This window comes from Jatropha curcas, chromosome 5 (genome assembly GCF_041381405.1).
Source record: "Jatropha curcas cultivar XTBG-Jc1 chromosome 5, XTBG_Jcur_1.0, whole genome shotgun sequence".
Classification (NCBI taxonomy): domain Eukaryota; kingdom Viridiplantae; phylum Streptophyta; class Magnoliopsida; order Malpighiales; family Euphorbiaceae; genus Jatropha; species Jatropha curcas.
In genome coordinates this window covers 23,357,366-23,375,667 of record NC_143155.1, presented here as the reverse complement: position 1 = coordinate 23,375,667, position 18,302 = coordinate 23,357,366, and the positions used below count along the sequence as shown (strand labels likewise).

General features: G+C 32.5%; 2 protein-coding genes across 9 annotated transcripts; one reads left to right on the top strand and one right to left on the bottom strand.

Annotated features, from left to right (window-relative positions):
* On the bottom strand, window positions 1-5,256 carry EMB93 (Mitochondrial transcription termination factor family protein). Of its 4 annotated transcripts, XR_002284037.3 has the most exons (3): window positions 4,226-5,256; window positions 3,026-3,349; window positions 1-490 (listed from the first exon to the last, which is right to left on the bottom strand). XR_002284037.3 is itself a non-coding variant. In XM_012212274.4 (2 exons), the coding sequence occupies exon 1, from the start codon at window positions 5,121-5,123 to the stop codon at window positions 4,236-4,238; it is 888 nt and encodes a 295-aa protein (XP_012067664.1). In that variant the 5' UTR covers window positions 5,124-5,256; the 3' UTR covers window positions 1-401; window positions 4,226-4,235. The 4 variants fall into 4 exon arrangements, 3 of the variants coding, with proteins under 3 accessions (XP_012067664.1, XP_012067663.1, XP_020533757.1); XM_012212274.4 differs by lacking the exon at window positions 3,026-3,349 and having other exon boundaries at window positions 1-401; XM_012212273.4 differs by lacking the exon at window positions 3,026-3,349 and having other exon boundaries at window positions 4,226-5,255.
* Window positions 5,257-8,410: 3,154 nt separating this feature from the next.
* Window positions 8,411-14,080, top strand: AGL30 (AGAMOUS-like 30). 5 transcript variants are annotated; one of them, XM_020678100.3, is made up of 13 exons: window positions 8,411-8,611; window positions 9,305-9,490; window positions 9,594-9,650; window positions 9,757-9,775; window positions 9,916-9,980; window positions 10,083-10,098; window positions 10,208-10,269; window positions 10,400-10,496; window positions 10,942-10,989; window positions 11,073-11,200; window positions 12,281-12,653; window positions 13,043-13,158; window positions 13,531-14,080. In XM_020678100.3, exons 1-12 carry the CDS (start codon window positions 8,598-8,600, stop codon window positions 13,121-13,123), a joined length of 1,146 nt encoding a protein of 381 aa, XP_020533759.1. In that variant the 5' UTR covers window positions 8,411-8,597; the 3' UTR covers window positions 13,124-13,158; window positions 13,531-14,080. The 5 variants fall into 5 exon arrangements, with proteins under 5 accessions (XP_020533759.1, XP_020533762.1, XP_020533761.1 ...); XM_020678103.3 differs by having other exon boundaries at window positions 8,412-8,611; window positions 13,039-13,158; XM_020678102.3 differs by having other exon boundaries at window positions 8,412-8,763.
* The last annotated feature ends 4,222 nt before the right edge of the window (window positions 14,081-18,302 follow it).

Here is an 18,302-nt window from a genome sequence, read left to right as displayed (position 1 = left end):
TGCAGCCAACCATCAAGTATTTTATCATCCACTACTTGGGAAGAAAAATTCGTCAACATATAGATACAAATAAAGATGAATATTAACTATTTATCTTTTTTTTTCCTTTTTGGTTACAGATAACTGTATAAATACAGACGTCTTCTATTGCAGCAAAGCTCATGTGTAGGGTGGTTCAATGGCATCACCAACATCAGTCTGGTTTGCTTTGAAGGAGCGTGTTTCTTGCTTTTTGCTTGACCGAACGGCCTTTACCCTCCAAACTTCCATGTTTAAGGTAAAACACCTATTGCAGGATCATCAGCAAAACTCCATTCTGATTGATTTCCCCATGTCATCAACTCCTCCAGAAACCATCAAATCCCCAGGAAAGAGTATTTGAGTTTGTATCGTACGTCAACCTGATAAGGGGAATTGAAAATTATGGCCAGTATAGACCTCATGCGTGTAACATTAACAGTCTCTCTTTCTCTATTTTGATCAGCATCCCCTGCTCAAACATTATTGAAAATAAGACTTGACAATATGAGATTCTCTTGCAATAAGAGCGAAAATGAAATAGAACAAATTTTTAAGGATATCAAGAGAGGTGAGAACAAAATATTCAGGGGATGCCAAGATGTGGGTCAAATTTGCATACTAGAACAAGACATTCGACAAAGAGTTCATGTCTAGTAATTGCACAGATAGGCATAAAATGAACAGCATAAAAATTAAAATAAGAGAATAACAAGGACTGCACATTGACAGAAAAATAATGTTTGCTTTAAAATTGTTTCAATGCAGAGGTCCCACCAATATGAGGTACAGAGCCCAGGGTAGGGTATTCTTGCATTCATTGAACAGACTGTAAAGCAATTCCAAAGCAGCAGCTGAATAAGAATGCTGATAATCAGTTAATCTATGCATGAACTGTCAATTTCTCTAACTATGTGAAAGAATGCAAAGATATGAAGAAGAATCATCAATTAGTGGAACTCAGTGTCAGACACAATACTCTATATGATTGAATAAATATGATAATCCAACATTTGGTGTGGGCCACGGTTACATTATTCTACTGATGATCCATCACACTAAGACTCAGATGAAAAGGATCATTAAAAATGAGCCAGAGCATGTGATATGAAGATCTATAAAATGTAAATAGACTCAAGAGAGGAATAGCTTATATTCAGCAGTGTGATCACTTTGGCTCAATTAGGCTTGTTGAGATGTGTTGATCGCAAACTTATCTTTCACCACATATATAATATGGATTTGAATCATATCATATACATAATGTGACGCAAATACCTAAAATAATTGTGTATTCACATTTACAAATAATGTGTGCGTGTGTTCATTATAAACATCCAAGAAAAAATACTTGTAATCTTTTGCATTGGTATTAGGATATCCTTTTTATTTCTATCACTGCACTTCAAATTAATGGTTAAGAAATCAATTTTAACTCAAATTAGTCGCCTCGACTAACAGTTATTTTTTGATTCACAATTGTAATAAGATAAATATATTTTTTAAATTTTCAAGTGATCCCATAGAATGGATTCACCTATCTCTATTTCTTAAACTAAAGGACAGAAATCTTTCCATTCAAAAAAAAAAAAAAACTAATTTATCAGAAATATTTAGTATTCATTAATGGTTTTACTAAGAGATTAAGCATTCATTTGCTGCTAGCTGTCAGCTACAAATAACCATTGAACTATAGACCTGGAGCTTGGAAGGAGATTATAGAAACCCTTTAGGAAGCAGGGAAGCAATCCATATAAAATATAGCTCGTATGCATAAATGAATGAACAATTGACTATTATTTATTTTTTGAATCCCTTCAGAGAGACCGGGCCCACTGGGAAGCATCCAATCACTACCATGTTACTTAAATGATATATTAGTAACTTGCCCCTACTGGTCATCAAAAATGAATGGAATGAATCAGTTGATTTAATTTACATGAAAACAACCTTGAAATCAGAAAGCTAAAGTGTGTCAACAACTTCAAAATGCAGTTGTTAAATCGCCCCAGAGCTAGCAAGTCAACAGCAAAAATGAATAATTTAACAACAACCACCTGAGAACTAGCATGTCATTGGAACTTTATATGCACTCAATTCTGTGATGTCTCAATATCCTCCCAGTGACATTCTAGCATCTCTAACACAGCAGAGTTCTTAAGGAAGTGAAATAGCCCCGAAAACTTTCATGTTCTGTCAAACCGATGGAAAATCTTTCAAGCAGATAAATGTTTCAATGTTAAGGCACATTCCTAGAATAGCCACCAACCATAAGTGCCCAGTAATGATGCCAGTATATAGACGAAAAAGAAGGCAAATAATTCAGTTGCATGCAAGGCTGCCATCAAATGAGATCAAATGAACAAAGTAAAAAAGAAAGGAAGGAAGAAGCTTAAATACAAAATATTAGCCAAGGGGTGCAAAGAAGGACACGATCTCTAACAAAGAAAATGAAAAACATAAACTTTCATTCAAGAAAAGCCTCAAAAATGTTTAGATCAACAGTCTTGATTAATAAAATGGTCAAATCATAGGGTAACTTTTTATTCTTTCTCCTCCAGGCTGCCTATAGCTCCGCCAAACAAGTTCAAGTTCCACTTGTTGATTTGCTAAACAGCTAATAAGTTGAATCTATTCTCACATTTGAAATTGAACCTTCAGCTCTTCTACATTTGTACAAGTTGAGTTTAAACAGTCTTAAGCATTTACCTGGAATTGACTCAACAACTTAACAACATTGGGCAATAACGCTTTCAAGTATACACTCATTACGTGTTCATCAACTATAAATATCTTCATTTATGCATTATATGTTCTAAAATGTAGTATAATGCTAAAACATTGATGAAACTTGATTCCCAGATTCCTTCAAGCAAGATGATTGGCCTACAAGATCAGGTTAGAATGGGTGCCAACTGCCAAGAAGTGATCGACCAGCCAACTCTGATTGTAAAGTCAAAATCTCATGTGATTTTGGTAAAGTAACAGTATAGAATAAATGACATACCTCTTATGGTCAATAGTATGCCTATTTATAGAAAAGATGTTCCTGCGCCTCAAGCTAAGGATGAGGAGGATCAATGCCTTAGGTAAGTTCTAGAATTCTTTATTCGTGCTGGATATCATGGATCATTTGACACACATTCTCTGTGGTCCCTTTGGTTCCTTATCAAGTCCAGATGGTAGGTTCAAACCATCATCCGAACCATATCATTCAAGCTTTTGAAGAGATAATTTTTATGATGGAATTCATCATATGGGAGTCTCCACCATATGATTAATTCTTTTACCACATGTTAGAGCCTTTATCATATTGAAGAGTCTTTGTTACCTGGTAGAATCGCCATTACTCATCAAACACCAACGTTAAAATACTTTATCACTGAATTATTATTTGCTCATTTAGGTGTGCAAGATTCAATTGACTTTTTTCAAAAATGTCAAAAAAGATTAGAGAAAAAAAATGAAACTTGTCCATGGAGTTTCCAACTCTAGAAAATTTATGAGATCATATAGAGATTGCAAATCAAAGGAAAAAAAATATGAAATGAAATTAACAAGATTTCAAATTTTTGATAGAAGGTGCCTGCAGTAGCTCAGCAAATGACCAACACATTATAGATAAGAGGAGAAGACATGATGAGATAACAGTTTCAGCTAAAGCCTAAAGCTTCATATGTATTTATCTTCTATCTTATGTTAAAAGGCCATACAACCAATATTTAGCCTAAAGATAAAACTGGGGATCCTCTGTCTGTGTGGATCAAATTCACACTTCATCCAGAGAGTGTTTTCCAACATAAACTACTTTCTCCCGCAAATTATTGTCTGATTCCTCCCAAATTATAGAATCTTTTTGGTCGCTTTTAAATTCAAGCTTTTATCTAATTGGCATAGTAAAAAAACTAGTTCATCAAACTTCTCACAAGAAACAACTATCGACATTCTGAAAAAAAAGAAAATTTACAATTCGCCTTCCCTGTTACATGTCAAGCAAATATGCAATTTAAAGTTCAAAGCGCCTGCATTACATAGCCAAACATATCAAAGCACGTGTATAAATTGCATATCAGTTGCATCAAAAGCACATGAAAAAACGGTTGCATCAAACCACATTGACGTAAACAAAAAAACACATCAACAATTTCCCAAAACAATCGTATTCTCTATATAACAGAATATACAAAAATTTAAACAATCTACTTACTTATTTCCATCTAAGTCTCCTCAATCTTGCTTAGCCGCATTTCTAGCAATCTTGCATAGAATTCTCCATCACTAATCTTCAACATCTTCCATAATGGAAGCTTAAACCCATATTCGACCAACAATTTATGCCTAGGCTTTATCTTCCCCTCCAAACTGAATGAAAAGTACTGTGGAAATCTCTTAAGTTCTTCTAAATCGCCCTTCATTTCAACCAGAAAGTAGTCAACTTTAGGCAGCAAATTGTTCTCTACACTAAACGTCAAAAGCCCTGGCGACCTCACCACCATTATTTGAACCTCGCTGTATTTCAATCCCAAACTCATCAAGAACTCAATCTTAGCCATCAGGGTATATTCAATATTGTACACAAGCAACAGCGTTGTCTGAGAATTGATGGCGCTGGGACCCACAAACCCAAGATTCCGGAGAAAGATAAGTGCAGGACGTAATTGTTCAGATACACTACAAACTAAGAGCCTAGGACATCGAGAAATGCATTTAGCAATGTCAGGAAACGGGATACCAACTTCATTGAGAAGGAAATCAAAGACTGGATAGAGATAGAGATATGGGTCGGAGGTGAGGAGAGTAGGGTGCATGTCGAGGATGCGACCTATGGCGGAGCGATGGAGGCCCATGCAGGAGAGACAGTGCTCAACGGAGTGAATGGCGGAGAGAGGAGTGGTGCGGAGATCTGGGTTTTGAGTAAGGGCCTTTTGGGTATTGATATTGAGGGCAGTAAGGTAGAGGAGCTTTTCACGGAAGAGGAGGCCGGAGTCTGCGGTGGTTGTTGTGGCGGTGGTGGAATGGGTGTTTGGAAGGCAATTGAAGGTTTTAGAGAGTCTTGGAGAAGGGAAGATAGAGAAAGGAAGGAATTGAATTGCAGAGGAACGCATATTTGCAAAGCGAATCGCATTCAGGACCTTATCATCATCGCAATCGAGTCATAGATTGTAATGCTTCATGTTTCTCTTATCCAACACTAGGCGTATGCCTGCGCTGCGCACGGTTTTCTAAAGTTCCAAATTGATTTTTATTAATAATTATTCATATTTATTGACTCAATTTTAATTTTTATTAAAACTTTATTTTTAAGAATATAATATTTAAATTTTGAAATTTGATCATTTTAAAGAATCATTCATACATATTAATTTATTATCTAAAATAATGTTAATTATATCGTGAATTCTCTCAATTTGAAACTGTATAATTTTACCGTCATTTTAATTACAAATAAAACACAATAGAAAAAAGACTGAAAATTCAAAAAAAAACAAAACTTCCAAACAATTTAAATTTTGAAAGACTATTGAAAAGAAAGAAACAACATTAAAAACAAACTAGACCATATAACTTTTGAAGAACGCATACTCAAATGTCGTATAGCTGCCGCAGATTTTTCTAATTTTTGATGCTATCCTTACTGCTATTCTTACTGCATCCTCAAGAACGAGATAAAATTAATTCATTTGTGCTTAAAATTATTTGTCATCAACCCTCATATCATCACCTCTGTTGTTGTTTCTTTTTTCCAATGTCATTCTGATTACTTTGATATATCTATATATTATTCAAATAAATTCGTACTAATGGTAATTAAACGATGAATGATGTTTCCAACAGAAGACACAGAAAATATACTAAATCGGAACTTATAAGTGAATAGTACTAATAAAAACAGTTGACAGGAAAAAAATGGAAAAAAGAGGACAATTTCATGCAAAAGCACACTAAAAAGGCAATTACTTTGATTTGCTTTGCGCCGTAAGCCCATTTACAAATTTTCAGGCTTGATTGCATTTGCATATACTCAACTTTGTTTATGTACATGAAAATCATGGAATATGCATATGTACAGTAAATCTTTTAGACCAAATTTTTTCTCAACAATTAGCATACTTATTAATTGCTCCTAAGCATCAAAACTATTTTTAAGGAAATAAGCATTAAATGTCGCCTTCAACTCCAAACCATTTCAGATTTTAGATGGGGAATACCCATTTACATACATATGAAAAAATAAAAATAACACGACAAACTCACAACCAAAATGTATGCACAAATTCAAATGGGAAATATCAACTTCATAAGAATAAAATGAACACATATAAGAAAAATAATAATAACAACAACAACAACAGTACCTGAAAACTAATGCTATAAGATACTTTAAATTCTCCTAAAAAGAACTACAGCACTCCCTAATTACATGCTAATACACAACAAATTAAAATATAAAAAAAAGATAAAAAAAATCATATCATGCCTCAATTTCTTTGGTTTCCAAAAATTAACGGAAAAAAAAAAAAAAAAAAAAAAACGAGAAGTTAGCATCCTTTACAACCAAGAATAATAAAACTATTATTAGTGCCAAAGTAATCTTCATGTCAATGATAAAGATCTCTTTAAATTTTCGGTAAGAGGCAAAATGATTCATAAAATATAAGAAAAAAATCATAAAAAAAGTCAAAACAAATTGTTGCATAATAAAAAAAAAAAAAAATTATAGAACAATGCATGCTAAAGAGCTCACCATTGTTTAGATAAAAAAAAAAAAAAAAATGTATGCTAAAGAGCTCACTATTATTTAGATGGCAATAATTAGAACTGCGAATAGAGCAAAGTCATACTCATATTGCCACATTAAGGCAGTAAACATGAAGCTAACTTCCATATTAAAAGTAAAGAGAGGATTAAAATCAAGATTTAGAACAACTTCATAATACTTTATACTAATCTCAAACGAAATTTAGTACTTGCTATAATATGGATTATAATTGAGACTCTATATATCTAAAATAGAAAAAGTACAACATTTAGTAGCTTGGATTATTAATAGAATTCCACAACGTTTGAATTGCAATAATTCAAAAATCAACTCAAAACGCCCCCAATTATTATCATCAAACCAAATAAAAATACGCTCAATAATAAATTAAAAGGGAAACTTCAAAAAAATCACAAAAAGAAAGAAAAAAAAATTGAAAGATAAGGAAAATTTCGGCACAACCACAGAATTAGAGTGAGAATAGCAGTGGCACAATGATCTAATTGGCAATACCTATATTAGAAGGGATAATATATTTCCATTCATCTTGGCCGCATGTTGGGGGGGATAGTGACGCAGCGGCAAGAAGGGGTCACAGAGATTGGTTATCGTGTACAGGAGAAGAGAAAATGAGTTTTAATCTTTGGTTTAATTTATGAGGTGGAATGGAAAAGACAAATATTGTAAGTTAGGAAGATGAAGATTGAGGCACTTGCAAATGTTAGACATTTTTTCAGGAGAATTTTTTTTTAGAAATTAGAAATTTCTCTCAATTAAGATAAAAGGAGATATTCAAAAACTGTAATTTCTCTCTCCTTAATTGAAGTGTCACATCAACATATTAAAAAAATCTATGATTCTCTTTATATATATATATATATATATATATATATATATATATATATATATATATATATATATATATAATGATAATAATATAAACTCAACACAAGATGATAATAATAACATGAAATTGCATTTTTGTACCTATTTCATTCTTTATTTCATATACCAAACTTATTCTAACAGTAACATTATTTTAATTTCATTACACGATTTTTCTCTTTGGAATTTGAAGTTGGTCTACTACATACACCCCATTAAACGACTTTTTAAATTGAATAAAACTTCATATATATATAAATATATAAAGGGGTAAAAATTATAATTACAAATTAAAATATTGGAGATAGTATAGAATCCATGGCCCTTTAGTCATGAGTATCTCATCTAAACTAAGGGTTATTGGCCTATTTTTTTTAAAAAAAAAAAGCTTATTCCACAGTTAGACAGAGTTGAATTCAACAAATGAAAATTTAAAATCTTTGATTGGTGATTAATCAGTATTAGAGTGATCTAGTAACTAATACTATCCTTTGGTATAGGAAATTAAGTTCGATTTCCGATACTTGCTACAACTACCTTTCCATTTTTGATAATCCCCAATGTGCTAAAACAACCTTAATGCACACACACTAATTGATTTGTTATTCTGTTAAGTTTGTTAAATACACAAGAAATATAGGTTAAGGAAAAGACTAAATTGACATCATCTCCAACGTTATGCTCGTAACTTCACCATGGACAGTGTGGTAAAATCAGATAAAGTACCCACCATTAACAGAAATTTGAGTGACGCGGGTAGGGGTTTGAATTGATAAACCTCGAAAGGTTTATGGCATTTGAAAGGCAGAAAATGCAAGAGAGAGAGAGAGTTTGGTAAATTAATGGGTTTTGTTGGTTGGTTTTGGGCTTTTGGGACGATCCCGATTCTCAAGCTCCCTCCCATGACCGCTTTTGCCGCTCACCCGGTCGTGTCATGCAACCCTATATGTAAGCTCACATCTTTCTCGGTTTCTATCTCTTCCTTTCTCTCTCTTACCTTTTAGGTGGTTCTCTCTTCTTCGGCTCAATGATCGACCTGTCCCACATTTAAGACCCTTCAATTATGCACTTTCAACTCGTCGTTTGATTTGCTCATTTGGGTATGTTCTTTTTTTAATTTTGTTTTTTGCTTCCATTCAATGCCTCATTTCTCACATGTTCTTAATTTTTACTTTGTCAAGGGAAATAAGAAATAGGATCTGAATCTAATTCTGGGTTGTCTTTAATTTGTTTGATTTATGCGTTTGTGTTGTAATATCTGTAATTTGTTTGATTTATGTGTTTGTCCATTATTTATAACGGGTTTAGTTTACTTGGTCTGGTTTCACCTTCATTTCTTCTGATTTATTGAAATCCCATTTCACTATCGTGTTAAAAGTTGCTTGTTTTTCTCCACAAAAAAACACCTTTCTGGTTGATTTTCGTTGTATACGTGATACTTGGATTCGTAGCGTGGTATATTAACATTTGGTACATTGTTTCAAATTTTCTAATCTTGCTCTGTGGATACTTTGATGATGGTTCTAATGGATGTGCATAATTGCATTTATTTGAATTTATGTTCAACGTTGGAATTAGTATTTGATAATTTGAAATGCAAAGATATTTAGGCTTTGAGACTCTTTCTTGAATTTGAAGCAGGATGGGTAGGGTTAAGCTAAAGATCAAAAAATTGGAGAACACAAATGGCCGTCAAGCGACCTATGGCAAAAGGAAACATGGCATCATGAAGAAGGCTAAGGAGTTATCCATTCTATGCGACATAGACATTATCCTTCTCATGTTCTCACCGACAGGCAAGCCCTCAATATGCAAAGGAAAGAAGAGGTACTTTTGTCTCTTATCATTTTTTTCATGATTGTCACATCATCATCAGTATCAGTGTTGATAATTGGTTGAAATTCCCCTTCTTTTTTGCAATTTGGAGTAGTATTGAAGAAGTCATTGCAAAATTTGCTCATTTAACACCTCAAGAAAGGGCAAAGAGGTAGAGTGAAATTCCTCTCTTTCTTTCTATAATCATCATGTATATAAGTTGATACATGGAGCCGGAATTTGATCGCTTTTTTTTTTTTTTAATTTCACTGGAACAGGAAGTTAGAAAGCCTTGAAGTAAGTCCTTTCTTACGTACCATTTCCCAATATCAACAATACCAATGTCTTTCTTTTCTCTTACCACTTAATTTCACTGCAGCAGTGCTATTTCATTTTTCTTGCTAACATGACCTTTTGTTTTCTTTTTGAGAGTCTAGGCGTTAAAGAAAACTTTTAAGAAGTTGGACCATGATGTTAACATACCTGAATTTCTGGGTACAAGGTATGTGCTATTCAACACGATACATCGTTGCATAGTTTGACCATATTTTAGGTAATGTATGTACTAAAGACTTCTTGCTTTCCATTTTTGTTTTTGGTTCAGTTCTCAAACAACAGAGGTATGGACTCAAAAAACAATTGCAATATAAATGTGGTCTCTTAAAACTCCTTATTCTTCCATAGTTAAGCTGGCGACATGTTTTACACACTTGAGATTGCATTCATCAGGACTTGTCGAACCAATCAAGGTTATTGCAGAATCAACTTTCTGAAGCACACAAGAGACTGAGGTGAACAGCTGCAAACCTTTGATTGTAGTATTATCCTTTCATGTTTTGTGCATATAGGTGTTGATTTAACCCATTACATTAACTGCTTGCCATCGCATACTAATTTTTATAATAATTTGAGTTTCTGCAGCTATTGGAGTAATCCAGATAAGATTAACAGCATAGAACATCTGGGTCAATTGGAAAATTCACTCAGGGAATCACTTAATCAAATTCGAGCACATAAGGTACGGTCATCCTTCAAAAAAGTTGCATTTATTCTTTGTTGAAACCGCAAAGCTATGCATCTAAAACGTTAACAAGAGTGATCATGGCATCATAAATATCTTGTTTGAAAGTCTGGAAATTTTTTGCTTATCTGAATGTTGAACAGGAGATCAAGGCAGGTCTTAATTTGATATCATAGTCAATTTTAATTAAATTGGACAGTTCATCTAAGAAAGTATCGAAGAAAATAATGTAATTAGACTCCCCAAGGTTAAAGAGTTTCTGCAGTTTTTAAGCAGCTGACTAAAAACGATGTTCAATGTTTCGAAAATTCTGAATAAAGGTAGCCCCTTGGCTGCAAGTAGATAGAAAACTGAATGACTTAAACTCCTCGTTTTAGCCTTTAAATCATGATATCTTTTCTTCATTGCTAACAGTTGTGCTAATAATTTGACTTCCTTCCAGGAATATTTAGGGAAACAACAATTTATGTCACTAGAATGCAATAGTCAGGTAAAGATTGGTCTAATACTTTCCTCAATTGATTTCTTTTGTATCTTCATTAAAATTATCATCTAAACTAGCCTTGCTTGCAGTTCCAAAATGGGATGCAGTTACCTTTCAGAATGGGTGCTGAGCAGCAGCTCCCACCAATGCCATGGATTCCTAATAATGACAATCAACAGATCGTGTTACCAGATGATCCAAATCTACTCCCTCATAGGTTAGTATGTCTCCTTAACAAAGCTTCTAATTTCTAGTTATCCAAGTGTTATCCTCCCAACAATCCTGAGATTTACTCACTCAAACCCATTTTTAGATGGAAACTCTAGTTTTTAAAGATCATTTGCACAGCACAAATATACAAACAAGTATGGATGCTTGCTCAAGACACTCAAACAGAGAGGTAGATACAAGTTACAATGGGTGGCACTAATTGGCCCCCACTAAAATTAAAAAATTTGGAGTCTTTTGTTGATAACAAATAGACCCCAACTGACAGGTGATTTGTCAATCTTCATGTCTGATATGTGATTAAAGTTGGGACATAAATAAAGGGTGATCTAGTCCACGGACATCCTACACTTATGGACTCTGGATGGGTTGATGTATACAGCCTTCCCTCTACTGCAAAAAGACTGTTTTTGTAGCTCAAACTTATGACTTCTAGATCATAAGTGGAGTAACTTTACCACCACATCAGAACCACCCTTCCCAATTATTCTACACAATTAATTATAACTAAGTGAAAATAAAAAATTAGGATTTATCTATTGGTGATAGTTCAAATGTTAACATAATTATAGTTTGTTGAAATATTTTTTTAAGTAAACATTTTGTAAAATGAAATAAAATACAAAATTCCGGCTCCACCGGTGTAAACACATATGGAAAGGAAGTGATATGAAACATGCATTTCTAGAAAGCATTTGATTTGTATACACCTTTTTGTAAGATAGGGTGACTGTTGAGGAAAAAATTAAGAGGGAAATTGAGATGGTGGAAGTGGCAGGAGATAAAAGTGAAGGCAAAGCGAAGGTAAAGATTAGCAAGGTAGTAGAAAGAAAGGATTTAGCAGCTGTAGATCATTCTGAAATGTAGCCTTGAACTGATTTATGGAGGAAATGGATACATTTAGCCGGTTCCAACTAGTTTGGGATTAAGGATTACATCACTTGAGTATAAGAAATGGTGCAAATTTTACAGGAGCAATAATAACAATGATTTTTACATTAATTATGATTATGTTAGCAGGTTTCCTATTATGTATTCTTAACACAATGAATAACATTTCTTTCTTTAGGGATGTCGAGTGTTCTGCAAGTTCCTCCTTTGGGAGCTATTCTGGTTACTTTGGAACAGGAAAAAGTTCAGAGCTATCTAATTCCAGTCAAGAAAATGGTGTGAGTGGCATTCTGAATGAATTGAGTGGAACTGCATCACTGAGGTTGCAGTTGGCTGGGCAGTATCCTTACTTGCCATACAATTTGAATTTGCTGAATGATACAAAATTCCAACCTGCAGCGGAGATGAACCTACAAGAAAGCCCTGTAGATTTTCATGTTAATGGAAGTTATGAAGCTCCCAAACCTGGGTATGACACCACCCCTGGTAGTTGGGCTTCTTCATCAGGACCATGTGCGGTTACCATGTTTGATGAGCATTTGTATTCCCGGGTAAGTTCAAACTTATCGTTCTCTGGCTCTATTAAGTAAACTTCCCCTTTTATTCCTTTTTTTTTCTTTTTTGCATGCTTTTTTAAATATTACATTCTCATTACTGCCTGATCCTGAATTGACTTAGAAGGAATGGCGTTGGCTATATAGTCAAAACTGTTAACTCTGTTAAACCTTTTGCACCAAATTAAAATGAATGTGGATTGGTATAGACTTGTTAGATTTTGTAGGTGGAATTTCAGTAGGATAGCTTATAGAATTGTTGATATCATATGATAAGTTGGAAGTTTTTTTTATTATAAAATGTTCAAGTCAATTCATAAGAAGTAGAATTTTAGTGTTACTGTCTCCAATGCTTTGATGCATATTTAAAATTTGTTTTTAGAAAGATCTTCAATACGGGAGCCACAATGAAGAATATTACTGAATTACCTGAGCAGTCGCTTCATTTGGGCTCATGGGAAGTGTGATTGTCTCATGAACTAGGATATCACATGATCTTAAGGTGAGTTTGATGATTTATTACTACATAGTTGCCTATCACAGTTGTCAAAATTTGAACATATCTTTCTTTGAGAGAAAGAAGGGAAGTGCTTCCAGTGTAGAATGTGATATCGGATTATCACATGGTTTGGATATGATTCCTTGATTTGTGGTACTTAGGCATCAAATTACTTGCATGATTCCACTTAATTGTTTCAGCCAATTTAGGGTCTAAACTTCAGTTACTATCCTTGGTAAATGCGATAGATTGCACTTCCTTCTGCCAAATTCGCACCACAGTATAATTTTTCTTTCTTACGTTACTTCATTTCACTGTTACCCTTGGTAATAGCCCAAGTATGTTTCTAACAAAAATCTTAACCATATATGGCAGCAACCCAACTGAGCTTCATGGATGATATTACTGTTCAGCCCCTGATCAAGTAGCTAGATAGCTTGGCCGCATTTTACACGAAAGATTACATATCCCACCAAATGAAGCTGCTGAAATTGCAGTTGGAATTTTAGGCATGCAAATGTGAGAAGCAGCCATTGAGATATATACATAATTATGTTTGGCATGATAACAACAGCATAGGAATGCCCTGACGTTAGAAAGAGAATGGTGCCCGACTCCGACTCCATCGAACCAGGCAGGCATCCACTTTTGTGAGATTACAGTATCTTCTGTATACAAACTACATATATAAATAGTAGGTTTTGCGGAGTTAAATCTTGTTTTTTCTTTTTTTTCCTTTTTCTTTTCTTTCTTTCTTTCTTTCTTTTTTTTTTTTTTTTTTTTTTTTCCTGTGACGAGGTCACTTGTGGTAACCTGGTTACCGCCTCCTTGTCTTCCCCAAGTGTGTCTTGAGCTGTAAATTAAAGAAAAAAAACCATATATAAATATATAGCAATAACCATATAGAAATTGTTGTAAGTCAAAACTACATCTATGAATTCAGTTTATCTGTAAACAATTTCCTCTTTTTTTTTTTTTTCTCTCAAATGAGAGTTCTAATTCAGTGATTATACAGAAATTGTTCTGTCAGGAGACTCCGCTTTCATAGAGATCATTTCTGTCTCTTCCTTGGCCAGCCTGGGATATACCAGTAAATAAAACTGTCAGATCATTGTCCTGTAAACAATTAATTCTTGTTGAACTTGTTCCAGCTACAAAACAAAACAATTAATCATCTTAGGTTTAGCATTACATTCAAATTATATATAGGTATAAAAAATTGACTCATAATGTTATTTTTGGTAAAACATAATTATATACATGACAACCTAACCACCAGGAGGTGAGGTGACATTGAAAAAAACCAAAGATACTCACAGCTCAGCTAGATTTTGATATGATAGCAAATAGAAGTACCCATAGAATATGTTTGTAAAGGCAAATGATCCTAGCCAAGTGGTAGGGGTGATGTCCTGAGTTTCCATGTTGGATTTTTGACATTAGAATAATAATTTCAATTTGTATTTCTTATTCTCTATGGGCTCTGAATTGTCGTGTCTGCTGCTAATATTACAGAGTATAAAAAGATAAAGATTCATAGTATATAATATCGAATGAGAAAAAAAAAAAAATGCAAAAGAATATGTTTGTAAAGGGTCCATGCGAGTAATTTTCATATTTCACAATGCAAATCCAGTATGAATATTTACTTCCTAAGCCCAATATATTACTGTGAATATGTGTTTGTCATTGTCGTTATTTCAATAAATTAAGGTTTTATAAGGACAGCGAATGTCTCTTTTAACTGCTTTTTTTTTTTTCTTCACTTTTTTACTTTTTCCAATAGAATCTCATGAATAACCTAATCAACAGAAGGAGAAGGAAGGAGCAGTAAATTCTTTGTCATTAGTTGACCCGTGAAGATGAGAGTGGTAAGTAACTTTAAAATGTGGGAAGTCGCATGAGTAGTTATCATAGTCCTATAATTACTACACTCTTCTCTTGGTAAGAAAAAAAGAACACGGCATAAGGATAGGAGCAAGTTTATCTGATAAATCCCGATATTTTATAAGATCATCGAACAAGCAAGCGACACGTGTTCAGCGAGATATGCGGCGAGTCACGTGGGTTGTGTCCTAAAACTACTTACGTGCCGCAGTGGCGCAGTCGCCTGTTAGAAAACGTCGACTGGTTGGTTAAGAAAACTGGCTTGCACGTGGCTCGAGATATCAGCTTCGTGTCAGTCCTTAACCACGTGAGTTGACTCATCAATAGTCGTGCCTGTTTCAAATTTTAAATTCTAATTTATCTTCTCTTTTCTTAACCAAATAAATAAATTCACCCTAAATAATTATGATGCTTTTTTTTTTTTTTAGCAAATATACAAATTCACCTTATTATTTTTCATAAAATATTTTATAGCACCAAAAATTTCATCGGGATTAACTTTATCAACAAATTTACCAATTTTAATGATCCAAAATGGCTTCAATTTTGTTTGTTTTTACAATGTGAGCCAATTTTTTTTAATTTTGATAATTAATACAGTAAATTTATTTTTCTCGTTAAAATTATACCTTCCGTCTATGTTTATTAGAAAATATTAATGTTGCTGTCAGTTAAGTCCATAGTTCGATACATCATCAACATTAGAAAATGATAAATCTATAATTGTCAGCCAACATTAGCAAAATAAATAAATAAATTCTCACAAAAAATCTGAACTTTGGACGTTTATAATTTTAGCCTTTTTTTAAAAAAAAAAATTTACCATGTTTGTTTCATTATACTTGCATATTATATACTTATTATATACTTAATTATAGTTTTTAATTATATAAAATTTAAATTTTCTTAAATGATTCTACAAATTACAATTTATTTCTAACATGTAAACTTTACTATTTAATTATTACTATACCACACTATACAAAAATAAGAATTTAATTCTAAAATAATATTATAACACACAAATACATTATATATTTTTCATTTAACTTAAATTTGAAAATTTTGAAATTTGAAAACAATTATAATAACCCAAAATAATTTATTTTTAAAATGAATAAATTATAAGATTAAATATTTTCAAAATCCAAAAATTTAAAAAAAGTCATTACCTCATTTGCTAAAATTAAAAGAATTGATTAAAATAAATAAATATCAATATATTTTTCATTATTTGCCCACCCCTTTTTGTCTAAGTGGCGTGGTAATGTGGTGCTTACATGTCAAACTATAGATCCTACTAACGGATATGTCATTAATTTTTAATCTAAATATATATATATATATCAACCAAAATTTTTCTAAAAAAAATGACATGAAAATCTTTTTTTTTTTTTTTTTTTCCATGATCTAATCTTAGCAACGGAATTCTAGTAAAAAATAAAGAAATTGAGAAATTAAAATAGATGGCTTCAAAATTTGTACTTGTAAACTTAAATTGACGTATAACTTTAATACAAAAACTAATTCGAAATTTCCAAGAAACTTCCTTATCGTCTTCAAATTTATTTGAAGCTACAACACGCTGTTCATTCAAGTCTTTTCATAAGTCTAATGCATTGATGCAATGAATTGATCTAATCTAATTTAAGAAATATTTATGAATAAAGAACATATAGTCTTATATTCAAAAAATGTGTAAAAATAGTCTTTGAAAATTAATAATAATAAGAAAAAAGATGAATTTAGACGCAAACAAAATGTAACTTTCATTTTGTTATCTTATCTAAACCAATGAATCAAATTCTATTATTATCAACACAACAATAAAGATAATTCAAGTTGCATGTAATTAATTAATTTAATTTAATAAAAAGAAGCCATCCATTTATTATCTTTAGGACCCCTTTGGACCACCCAATTGATCCAAGTTTATCACTCAATAACTCTGGATATGGGGTTTGGATTCCCATAAGATTTTCCCAGAACTTAAGAAGGAAAATAAATATTAAAATGGAAAAGAACAAAAAAATAAGAAAAATTATCTGAATTTTCGCATCTCAGATGGCTGGCGGTGAAGTGGAGATATATAAGAATAGAAAAGAGATATGGATCTTGGACCCAATCTTGTTAGAAAGAGACCTAAAAGCTAGGAGACAAAATAAAGGGACATTGATATGAAATGTCTTAGCAGTTTTATTTGAATCCAGGCAACTGAGACCATGCATGCAAACAAAGTACAAAACTGATGCATGTAATTTCCTTCTCCACACACACACACACATGTATGTATGTATGTATATGAGTTGCTTAAACTTATATACTATCAAATTTTGATTCTTATTTACAATAAATTCAAGTAACCATCCATACACAAGCAATTAACATCAATAACTTCAGTTTAATTACTCAGAATTTGGGATTTTAAAATAATTTAGCATTTAAAATAGTTAAAACGTTGTACTAAAAAACACATTCAAATTCTCTATCACGTGTCGTCTATGCAAAAATTTTGAGACATTTTTATAACTTATTAATCCTTGTAATCTTAATTTAAGTTTTAAAGTTAGACTTGATTTTCTAATATGGTATCAGAGTCCATTCTTTCTTCATTTTCTTTCTGCCTTCAGCGAACGTGGGACCTTAAAACCTAGTAGGTTATAAGATTAGGCTTGGGTTTGTAATAAAAACATTATATTAAATCAAATCATAACATTAACTATTCTGCATATATATACAAATGTATTCCACTAATTGTTCATTATTTTTAGTATTTGATGGTAATAGATTACAGAAAGCATAACTCCTATTTGAATCATTGAGGACTTAGATAATTGTGTTTGCATTGTGTGTGAAAATTAGATTGAAATCATTGTTTCCTCTCGTGTATTAAGACTCGAGAGTTATAGTTGGAAGTGTGTATTCATGTTCTTCCCTCTTCATCGGTCGAACTAGGTTAGTAAGGAAGAAGTTTAGTTTTGTTTAATGGATTATAAGTTGCTTGGAAGACTTTATATTTTTGTGACAACATGGGCATTTGGTTAAGAAGGAACCAATATATATATATTTTTTTCAAATATTAAATTTGAGAAAGATAAGATGATGAATTGAGTTAAAATTAGAAGATTTTAGATATTAAAGTTACGTTCTTCTCTTTGCCATTTTGCTTAACTGGTTGAATTTCTTTTCCATATTAATTTTTAAGGTCAGGCTGCTTAACAAGGTTGAAAGATACTTATATAAGTCTATTTTTTTGGGAC

Coding starts and splice junctions, on each gene's coding strand:
- EMB93 (XM_012212274.4), bottom strand. CDS start 5,123: ATGCGTTCCTCTGCAATTCAATTCCTTCCTTTCTCTATCTTCCCTTCT.
- AGL30 (XM_020678100.3), top strand. Junction 9,491..9,593: donor ATATGCAAAGGAAAGAAGAG/GTACTTTTGTCT, acceptor AATTTGGAGTAG/TATTGAAGAAGTCATTGCAA. Junction 10,497..10,941: donor ATCAAATTCGAGCACATAAG/GTACGGTCATCC, acceptor ACTTCCTTCCAG/GAATATTTAGGGAAACAACA.